We start from the raw sequence: 12,445 nt of genomic DNA, 5'->3' as shown, positions 1-12,445 counted from the left end.
GCGCCCTGGGCCATCGCCCAACCAGGCCCTACCCTAACGCCACCACTGTATATCAGTATAACTGATATATATATATATATATATATATATATATATATATATATATATATATATATATATATATATATATATATATATATATGTATATATCTATATATATATTGATTTATTGATATATTCAGTGCCGTTTTAATGCATAGGCTAGGTAGGCTGCAGCCTAGGGCCCCCAATTTTTAGGGGCCCCCAAAATGTGTCTGGATTTTTTTTCAAATTTATATAAATAAAAAATTATATTTCTAAATTTTCTGAAGAAATCATAGTTTGGGGGCCCCGCGGGAATAATTTTTTTCTTGATAAGATTTTTTTAAATTATTTTTAGAAAAGTATCAGTTTTTCAGTTTGGGGGCCCCCTAGGGAATGTTTTTTTTCTTGATAAGCAAAAATGCATGCATGCGTCCGAAAATAAACATAAATTTTCCGATAAGAAGTGTTAAATACAAGCACTTAAAATATCCCATTAGATTGAATTTGAAATTGCTGTGATCAACTTAAAACATCTGTTTTGAAAAAAAGTCATTTAACATGTCTAATCGGACTTATCAAAGTGGTGCTGCAAAGAGGAAAAAAGCCGCTAAAGCAAAAGAAGACATTTCAAAATATCTTCCTTTGACATCATTTCTTTTGGTGCAAAAGTCAAAGCCTGTTGTGTCCGAATATGTATTTCTTTGTCCAACTTCAAATTTCGTAAGCATTGATAGTGCTTTGTTGCCAAATGAAACTCTAGAAATTCAACAGGAACTGGAACCGAAACAGGAGCCAGAACCAGAGCAGGAGCCAGAACCAGAGCAAGAGTCAGAACCAGCACAGGTGCCAGAACCAGTACAGGAGCCAGAACCAGCACAGGAGCCAGAATCAAATCAAGTTAAAACTTATTCAAACGCAACAACAAAAACTACTCAAGAAACTGACCTAGCATTGTGGCATCAGTTATCCCAAGAAGCTCAATCATTTTGGATTTCTAATGGCCCGTCCATGTGCCAGAACAATGATGGGAGCTTCAAAAATTCGGAAAGGTTGAGTTGCGGACAAAAAAGGTACTTATCAAAATCTTGCTTTAGACGTGAACTACACAATGGCGAATTTGTCAATCGTGAATGGCTATTATACTCACCTTCAACAGGTTCTGTTTTTTGCTTTGCTTGTACCTTATTCTCCAGCAAACACTCTAATTTTTCCACAACTGGATTTGATGACTGGAAAAATGCCTTAAAATGTATATCTGGACACGAGAATGGTTCTGAACATCACAAAAATATGCTTACTTACTCCAGTCGGCAGAGAGAAAGTGGCCAGCTTGACTCTGTATTATTAAAACAGTTACATAACGAACAATTGTACTGGCAAAATGTGCTGAAAAGAATTGTTGCAGTTGTAAAGTTCTTGTCATCAAGAGGATTGCCATTTCGTGGAAAAAATGAAACCGTTGGTTCAGAGCAAAATGGTAATTATTTAGGAACTCTTGAGTTACTTAGCCAGTTTGACCCATTCCTACATGAACACATGAAAAAACATGGAAATTCTGGAAAAGGTAATACTTCATACCTCTCCGCCAATATCTGTGAGGAGTTTATATGCCTAATGGGAAATAAAGTTTTGAGCGAAATAATTTCTGAACTAAAAAAAGCAAAATACTACTCAATCAGCGTTGACTCAACTCCAGACTTGTCACATGTAGATCAATTAACTTTTACAGTTCGATATGTTAAAGACTTGGCACCAGTTGAGCGTTTTTTGCAATTTGTTCCCATTGACGTGCATGGAGCTGAACATTTAGAAACAGTGGTTTTGAATTTTTTACAAGAAAATGAAATTTCAATATCTGACTGTCGTGGGCAGTCATACGATAATGCATCAAGTATGGCAGGACAGTACTCAGGCCTACAAAAGAGGATTAAAGACAAAAGTGAATCAGCATTGTTTATTCCTTGTGCTGGACATTCTTTAAATCTGGTTGGCAACAGTGCAGCTGGATGTTGTTTAGAAGCAGTTATTTTTTTTGACTTTGTTCAATGCCTCTACAACTTTTTTTCTGCATCAACTCATCGTTGGCAAGTGCTTCTGTCTTTTGTTGGCAAAGGCAAAAAAGTTGTCAAACAGCTTTCTGGAACTCGATGGTCAGCACGTGCAGATGCTGTGACTTGTCTGCATGACAGTTATGATGAGATTAAAAAAGCACTTGAATTTTTGATCAAGGACATAAGTCAGTCAATAGAAACTCAAAATGATGCTCAAAATCTCATCACGAAAATGAACACTTTTGTTTTTCTGACAATTTTCTGGAATGATATTCTTTGTCATTTTAATGAAACATCGAAGATTTTACAGAAAGAAAATTTAAACCTGGATGTTGCAGTTCGGATTCTAAAGTCATTGTTGCATTTCATTAAAGATTTGAGGAGTCAATTTGAGAATTACCAGGAAAAAGCCAAAATCTTGCTTCCAAACATTGACTACAGAGATTCTTCAAAAAGAACAAAAAAAAGAAGCCGACGTATGGCCTTCTTTGATGGTGAGGCTGAAGAATTGGAATTTCAGGGAAGTTATAAATTCAAAATTGAAGCATACCTTCCTGTTATTGATTCACTAACATCAAATTTAGAAAAAAGAACATCAGCATATGAGAAGATCAATGACAATATCGGATTTCTAGTAAACATTCAAACAATTGCCAATGTTGAACTAAAAGACCATTTTTCAAACCTAGCACAAATTTATAAGAAGGACATAAATGAAAATGAACTTTTTTTTGAGTGCCAGCAATTTAAATATTACATTTCAAAAGATGAACATTCATTTACAGAATTTTACTCAACATTAAAAAGAGACCACTTGGAATCAACTTTTCCAAATATTGAAATTTCCCTTAGAATTTTTCTGTCAATGATGGTCTCAAATTGCACTGGCGAGCGATCATTTTCAAAACTAAAACTTATAAGAAATGAACTCCGCTCAACCATGCTGCAAGAAAGATTGAACTGTTTGTCGTTAATGTCAATTGAATCAGATGTTCTTTTAACCATTGATTTTGATGATATTATTAAAGAATTTTCAAGAAAAAAATCACGTAAACGTCACATGTAAATTTTATCATTGCTCTAATAAATGTTTCCTATTTTAGTATTTGATTTAATTTTTTTACTAAGGAAAAAGGGGACCCCCAAATTAAGTCTAGCCTAGGGCCCCCGATGGCCTTAAGACGGCCCTGCATATATATATATATATATATATATATATATATATATATATATATATATATATATATATATATATATATATATATATATCAGCAACGGACAGGAAAGGCGTGCGATCACACTCCAATTATGACCATGCAAGTAATTTTTTTTTTTAAAGCTTAACGGTTTTTTAGATTAAAATTACGCTGAAAAAAACAGGCGGGAAGAAAATTACAAACAGGCTACACTAGATAAAAGGTTACACTATATAAACAGGCTACACTGTATATATAAAAAAAAAAATCTTAGCGAAAGAGAAATTAAAAATAAAATTAAAAACCTATAGTTCTAAAAAAAATCAAATGATATTTCAAAAACTAAAACTGTAGTAGAAAATTATTATTAATTATATTTGTCAAAATTACGTTAAGGTTGAATAACTTATCGCGTGGTTTAACGAGTTTCTGATTTTTTTTATATTAGGAGAATAGCAATTATTACTTTTTCCTTTATTTTTAATATCTAAATAAAAATAATTATATTATTATTTTTTATTTATTCATGTATTTTTAAAAATCAATAAAAAAAAAGAATACATAAACAAATAAAAAATAATAATAAATATAAATAATTTTAATTAAACAATAAAAAATGTAAAAAAACGTTTTTTAAATTCTCCTAATACAAAATATTTCAGTTTTCTTTTCCAACCAACGCGACAAACTTTAAAACTTCGATCTTTTTTAATGTCTTTATAATATTAGGCGAACTCTTTTAATTGAAAAAGAAACTTGCATCTAATTACCTTTTAATAAAAAACTAACTTTATTTAAATTACCAAAAAGTATTTTCAAAAAAAGTTTATTGAAACGCATTCTTTGTCGTTATTGTGTATAAAAATAAGAATACAAATTGTTTAAAAGAGAAAAATCATCACTTTGTCGTCATTGTTTATAAAATTAAGAATACAAAAAATCCTTATTAAAAAAAGAAAAACTTTTGAAGTAAATAAAAGTTTTATTTAATGACAATTTTATTTAATGATATTCCATGATAATTTTTATTGATAACTTTTTAAAACTTTAATTAAATGCGATGAAGTGTAAAAAAAAATTTATTAGAAATTTATTAGAATAATAAAAAACGATCATTTTATTGTGTTCAACTATAAAATTCATCAAAAAGTTCAATAAAAAAATCATTTTCGTTATTGTTTATAAAATTAATTGTTCAAACTGTTTTAGAAGGATTTATACTCATCGTTAAAAATATCCTTTTTAACAATATAATATCTTTCGATAATTGAAATGCGGCCGTGGCGATATAAGCAGGCGCTTGTTATATAAGCAGGCGCTTGCTATATAAGCAGGCGCTTGCTAAATAAGCAGGAGATTCAGGTTCGAAACGATCTCTGGACAAATTTTCGCGTCAAAATTTACACGTTGGAATTTTCAAACATTGATACTGTTGTCTCAAAAAGTTGGTCAAATTGACTTTTTGATGTTGGCTATAGGCGTCAACACCTATATATATATTTATATATAAATAAATATATATATATAAATAAATATTTATATATATATATAAATATTTATATATAAATAAATATTTATATAGAAATAAATATTTATATATATATATATATATCAAAAATTGTTTTTACTAATTTATTATTGCTCTGATCTTTTAGAACATTGAGCACTCTGTAGAATACACTAACATAATTTACATATATATATATATATATATATATATATATATATATATATATATATATATATATATATATATATATATATATATATATATATATATATATATATATATATATACATATACTAGCTGGATTACCCAGCGCTTCGCGCGGGTTTCTCAGGGTTAGGGTTAGGAGGGGCCGCTGGTGGCCCAAAGCTGGCCAAAACCACCGCTTAGGCCTACTTAGTGCCTGTGCCAAGTTTTGTATTGGTTGGTCCAGACGTGTTGACGCCTATAGCTAACATCAAACATACAAACATTGCCTTTTATATATAGAGAGATTTCTATATATATTTATATATATATATATATATATATATATATATATATATATATATATATATATATACACGTTATATATATATATAGGTCGTCCATAAATTATGTAACGAATTTTTTGTTCGTTTATGACTTTCCTCCACCCACACATCCCGCGTCCCTCCATCGCTGTTGCCCCAAACCCAATTTAAACCATTCTCGAACTCCCTTGAAAACACACAAAAAATTTCATCAAAATTAGTCCAGTAGTTTAGGAGGAGATCAGTCACATACACACGAACACAAGAAATAAATATATAACGATATATATATATATATATATATATATATATATATATATATATATATATATATATATATATATATATATATATATATATATATATATATATATATATATATAAACAACTTTAAAATGTATTCTACACAATGTTCTTAAAAAACTCAATGTTCTTAAAAAACGCTCAATGTTCTTAAAAATGCTCAATGTTCTTAAAAAACAGAGCAATTATATATTAGTAGAAAATTACTTAACTAAATTTTTTTTCATTTTACACTGTGTTTCATCAACAAAGATTCATCAGAAATGAATGATCAAATTAATAAAACTTCAACTTATACAAAAATTAAATTACAGGAAGTCGCAAATGTCTTAACTGCTGTAAATTTTCACTCATTTGTGGAATTTGCTGACACTATTATAAAAAGAATTCTTTAGAAATGATTACTTACGCTTTTTTTTAAATGTTTTATTTAAAAAGGGTATTTAATGTAAATATTATTTAAACTCATTTATTTTTATTGTTTTTTGGGAGAAACTTATTTTTGTGCCTACATTTAGAAACTAATTCCGATTTTTTGTTTAATAAGCATTCTTGATTTGAATGTGTAATTATTTCAAATTTTTCTTGAAGGCATAGTATGCATTTTTTGGAAATATTGTTAGACGGTGAATAGAAAAAACGCTTTGCCAATCATAAGCAATCTTTAAAAAATAAAAAGTATTCAAAAGATACCATGCTGTCAAAATAGTTATGGGAATTAAAAGAAAAAAATGATTTTATACTGAATTGGTCCGTCCTTAAAACAGCGCCTGCATATAACAATATTTTCAAAAAATGTATACTATGCCCACAAGAAAAATTTGAAATAATTACACATGCAAATCAAGAATGCTTATGAAACAAAAAATCGGAATTAATTTCTAAATGTAGGCACGAAAATAAGTTTCTCCTAAAAAACTATAAAAATAAATGAGTTCAAATAATATTTACATTAAATACCCTTTTTAAAAAAAACATTTAAAAAAAAGCGTAAGTAATCATTTCTAAAGAATTCTTTTTATAATAGTGTCACCAAATTCCATAAATGTGTGAAAATTTACAGAAGTTAAGACATTTGCGACTTCCTGTAATTGAATTTTTGTATAAATTGAAGTTTTATTAATTTGATCATTCGTTTCTGATGAATCTTTGTTGATGAAACACAGTGTAAAATGAAAAAAATTTTAGTTAAGTGATTTTCTGTAATCATTTGATTATTAATTTTGTTTTGTGAAATTTTAACATCAGTTTACTTTTTTAAGACTCTAATCCATATTTCATTATGTCTAAAATTAAACCCATCTCAGCATATTCGTTTGATATAAATATAGTCCTTTTCGACAATATGGTGCTTTATGATTGATAATATTGTCCTTTTTGGAGGCACTAATCATTTTAGTTTTTACAAATTTAATATTTTTTGGGCAATGTTTTTAATAAATATATTATAAATTTGATTTTTTTTTAGTGTTTTCAATATTCTTATCCGACTACATTTATTATAAAAAAAAATTGATTATTTTTGCAATGTATTTACAAGCTTTATGAACTCTTAAGCAAGTTCAATGAAGAGATGACAATAGTTCATGTTAAGTAAATACTATACAATACTAATGTAATAAATTTAAAATTATTTATAATTAACTAAGGTGAAAAATATACTACATGTGCGAAGGTGTTACTATTTATTTACTTATACTGTGGTACAATTACATGTTCTTTTAAGAGTGCTATTTCCCAGAATTTAGGAAGATCGTTGTTTGGTAAACTTTGTTTTTATATTATTGACAGTGGTACTGATAAACTTTCAGAACTAAATTTATTTATACTTACTTCTTTGTGCCCACAAGCTTTATTTATTGTTACTAATTGTATATGTATACTTTAAAATAACAGATCAATAGAACTTTTTGAACTTTTCAAACTATATAACACTTTTTGGAAATTTTTGGGCACTACTTATTATTATTGCTTAAATATTGAGGTAGGTCTAGTTTAATCATGGACTTATTATTGAATTAATTTTGCAACAGTCTTGAATGCTTTGGTAAAAGTCTGGGATGTCAATGTCATTTTCTTTTTCTTCTTTATAAATTCAATTTGAATTTTAACATTAGTGAGATAACAATAATAAACTCTTATCTGAAAGATAAATTAAATAACTCAAAATTAAATAACTCTTCTCCAATTGAAATTTAATGCCAGCACACGAAAAAGCGCTGACATGTTGGTCTTTTTTAAGTTAGCCTTTGCGATTTAAAAATTTATTTTTTTCTGCTAATTAAATTAAAATTAAAATAGCGAAAAGAATGCTTTAAATAAATACTAGGTAAAATAGATTAAAAAAAAAAATCGTTAAAAAAAAGAATTTTTCATAAAAGTTGAGCAAATGAACAAAAACATTTTTTCTTGCAATTTATAACAAAACGCTTTTATTTTTTGGCAAGCGCTTTTTTATGCTGTCGCTAAAGTTTTTGCGTGCATGTGGGTAAGCGCGAAATGACTTAAGCGCGAATAGACTGATAACTTAAAAAATGTAAAAATCATTTAGGTTTTGTTAATATTTAGACAATAATGTACATTTTCTTTTGGTGGTTTATAATATTTTCAGCTTGCGCCATTGTTTTCAAACGACAAATAAATCTATATAATCTTTGCTATCTATAATTTTTTTTAAATAAAACTGTTAATAAGTATATTAAATTTTTTTATATGCGTCATGTAATAGGGTAGAGTGGGATAATTTGGATATATTCAAAAAGTATGCATGGAGTAAGTTATCTATACATAATGCTAAAACCTGAAAATTACTAACAGTTTATACACAAAATAAGCTTCTTTTATATATATATATATATATATATATATATATATATATATATATATATATATATATATATATATATATATATATATATATATATATACGTATATATATGTACGGTGTAGCTAAATTTAATTTTTTTATTTACTTTCCAGGAGCCAGAAGTTTCTTTAATTTGGGACTATTGACAACTGAGCTAGTTGCATTAAATGTGGTGAATATTATAAGGTACCTAGTGACAGCACAACAGGGATGAGAGGCCATATTCAGACAAAGCACAAGACCAGTTTTGAAACACTTGTAGCAAGTAAGACCAGGGCAAAAGCAATATCAAAAGCTTCAACTTTCGATTTCGATGCATGCTTTGACTCTGAAAACGACTTTATACTTGAGTTCTCTTCTAGTGCTGGACCATCAAGAACAGCCACTGTCAAAACCCCAGCCAGAATAAGGTCAAGAAAAGAGAAAATGTCTGGCGGCAAAACACCATTAAAGCGACAAAGAGTATTTACTAAAAGTCAACGGTCTAGGAATGAGGACGAACAGACGGAAGTTGCAGCTGCGATGATGGAATGGATAGCAAGTGCCATGTTGCCTTTTGATGGAGTTGACAAAAATGACTTTAAACACTTAGTGAAAATATGTACAAAAGGATAGTATAAGCCAATTTGTTCAAGGACAGTTTCATGTATTAAAATTCCGGATTTATACAATGCAATGAAGGCAGCTGTTGATAAAATATTTAACAAAGACAAACCTCATCTGGATCAAATACCATTTACGTCTGATCTGTGGACCAACAAAACCACCAACGCAGCGTACATTAGAAATTGCAAAAAGATTGGATGGCTTCACTAAAGACCTAAATTTGGAACCAAATGTGCGCACAACAATAGCATGCGATAGTGGAGCAAATATGAAGAAAGCCGGAAAAAAATGTGTTACAAGTGATGTGTTCTGGTGTGTTAATCATAAGATAAATTTGATAGTGCAAAATGCTGCCTTGAAATGTGAGTTGTGGAGAGATTTGAGTGATAATATGAACGGACTGGTTGGTTTTTTCAATCATTCTCAGATGTCAAAGGAACTACTAATGATGTCGAAGCATCAAAAATTCCAGACACCACAATTACAAAACTAGTTCAAAGTTGCTCAACTAGATGGAGCAGTGAGCTCCATCAATTAAAATCAATCAATAAGCTACTGCCTGCCATCAAAATTGTAGCAAAAAAAATATGTTTCACAAAAGTTAGTCAACAAAATACCAGATGAAAAGGAGATTGAACAATTGAGGAAAATAATTGAAAAATTGAAAAAATTTGAGGAAATCACCAACCTTGCAAGTTCAGAGAACGAGGTCTCAATAGCCTAGGTCATTCCAAAACTCTTTGATTTGGAAGATGAATTGCAGTCAAGATTACATGATTCATCCAATCTCATGATAAAAGAGGTCGCTGATCATTACTTGTTGAAAATGAATGACAGGTTTCCCGAATGTGGAGCTACAGTTTTAGAATACGCATATGCAAACATGTTGAATCCACGTTACAAAGGATCAACATTGCATTGCATCGGGAAAAGGTACAATATGACCAAGATATCCTTGAAGAAAAATGTGTTTAACATGTGCATGGCTGAACTTAGGAACACCCTCTCATCCAACACACTATAATCCCTCATTGATGACACACAAGATACAATGACACAGACACAAACACAGCCTCAAGAAAACACAACAACTGGATAAGTAAGAAGGTCTTGCAGAAGTTTGAAGGTCCAAACTTTTGTAAAAGTGGTTGATAACCCGGAAGGAAGGACATCTTTGATAACGGAGACCAAGGCGGAGATAGAAGCTATTTAACAACAACACCAATTGACGATAATGGGGATATACTTTGTTATTGGAAGAACCAATCAATTAAGTATCCCAAACTTGCTTGCTTCGCCATGAGAACATGGGCAACTCCAGCAGCTTCCTCAGCTCTGAAAGAGTGTTTTCTACAGCTGGAAATATCTGTGGTGACAGGAGAACAAATCCGTCAGCATCCAAAGTTGAAAATCTTGTTTAAGAAAGAAAACTTAAGACAGATGAAATACATGAATGATGTAAACAATTTTATAGTTTGATTCAATTTTCCAAAAAAAAAAAAAAATTTTTCCCTGTAAATTTTCTTTGCCATTATTGTAGCACAATAGCAAATAACAATAACCAAATAAAATTTAAATTTTGAATTCAGCTGCTTTACATTTTATTTATATTCTTTTGATGCGTTGTTTAACGAACTAGTCTTGCATGATTTAACGATGCATCAAGTGACTCCAAACCAAGTAACTGTAGTCTATTATAATAGGAAAAATTTTTAAAGTTCCTAATTTTCTTTGTAAATTTTCTTTCGGCACTTTTAACTGATTTAATTAATCCAATTTGGTATGGTATAACTTTTCATAATGAGGGAGGTGCTATTCTAAGTAAAAAACACATTTTACTAGCAATTAATAGTTGCCAAGTTTCTGCCCATAATACGAGTTTATTTAGAGCAACAAGAAAATACTTTTATCAACATAGTTAGTTCTAACACAAAAATATTAAATGATCGATTAGACAGAGTTGAACTTAACATCCTTCAAAACTCAACCAAAATAGCATCAATTGCAAAGGAAGTAGAAGAAATCAAAGAAAGTTTAAATTTTCATGAAGATCTTTTCGATAAAAAAATAAAAACCGCCATTGATTGTCTCGCAATAGAAAATCTGGCAAACATCAAAGTACAAAATAACAACCATGAACTTATAAAAATAAATAACAAACTCAGAGAGATTGAGGATAGGTCAAGGCGTAATAATCTAAGAATTGATGGTGTCCCTGAAAATGACAATGAAAGCTGGGCTGAATGTGAAAAAAAGGTAAAAGAAATATTCAACAACATATTAGGAGTCAAAAGTGTAAACATTGAAAGAGCACATAGAATAGGCAAAGTTTGTTCACAACAAACATAGAACAATAATCCTAAAACTTCTGGATTTTAAGGAAAAAACTGAAATTCTCAACAACTCTTACAAATTAAAAGGTAAAAATATTTTCATATATGAAGATTACTGTAACGAAACGAATGTTATACGAAAGACACTACGTGAAAAAATGAAAGTAGAAAGACAAGCTGGCAAATACGCGTACATTTCATACGACAAACTTATTGTACGAGATTGGAATTCCAAAAAAAGTAATATCTTATCTTTTTAAATTTATTTTTTATTTTTTATGGTCTACAATAAGTTGATCACTAAGTCTTCCTAAAAGATTTTCAAATTGTCGCATACTATTATTTATTGCTAAATCTAAATTATAGCGAAAATGGAAACAGCTAATAATGATTTTGAAAAAAAAGTTAATTTATTTGAAACGTATAGATTACACTTAGACGACGAATCCGATCCGGATATTAATTATTTTAATGAAATTAATTCTCCTGAATTTGAAACCTCTTATTTTTATCCTAGTAACATGAGCAAATATTTAAAAGGCGATAATAAAAGTGATTATCTTAATGCAGTCCACATTAATATACGTAGCTTAAAAAGGAATTTTGAAAACTTATTAAATTTTATTAGCGAAGCGGAAAGTTCTTTTAATTTAATTTGTTTAACTGAAACGTGGTGTTTACAAGCAGATTTTAAAAATAATTCAAATCTCCATCTCCCAGGTTTTGATCCAGTAATTTTAGAACGAAGTACTAATAAGCGAGGAGGAGGAGTTTTATTTTTTGTTAAAAATAACCTTCTGTATAAAGTTCGAAGCGAAATGTGCGTTTCTGACGAAAACAAAGAGATTTTAACAATAGAACTTATCAATAAGCGTTCAAAAAATATACTAATAAGCTGTTGTTACCGGCCACCAGCTGGAAGAATTGAAAACTTTGGCAAATTTTTACTAAAAAACATAATAAAGCAAACTGATCTTGAAAAGAAAAAAAATTACTTGATTGGGGATTTCAACATAAACTCCTTTGATTATTATGAAAATCAAAGTT

The 12,445-nt window shown here is 29.3% G+C and overlaps 1 protein-coding gene across 1 annotated transcript; it reads left to right on the top strand.

Annotated features, from left to right (window-relative positions):
• Nucleotides 1-582: 582 nt before the first annotated feature.
• Nucleotides 583-3,141, top strand: LOC136079199 (zinc finger MYM-type protein 1-like). The gene has a single exon (XM_065794920.1). The coding sequence runs from the start codon at nucleotides 583-585 to the stop codon at nucleotides 3,139-3,141; it is 2,559 nt and encodes an 852-aa protein (XP_065650992.1).
• The last annotated feature ends 9,304 nt before the right edge of the window (nucleotides 3,142-12,445 follow it).

This window comes from Hydra vulgaris, chromosome 04 (assembly GCF_038396675.1).
Source record: "Hydra vulgaris chromosome 04, alternate assembly HydraT2T_AEP".
NCBI lineage: Eukaryota > Metazoa > Cnidaria > Hydrozoa > Anthoathecata > Hydridae > Hydra > Hydra vulgaris.
The sequence above is the reverse complement of the archived record's forward strand: the minus strand, read 5'-3'. Positions and strand labels throughout refer to the sequence as shown.

What these genes read in the sequence shown, in the direction of transcription:
- LOC136079199 (XM_065794920.1), top strand. Translation starts at nt 583, where the DNA reads ATGTCTAATCGGACTTATCAAAGTGGTGCTGCAAAGAGGAAAAAAGCC.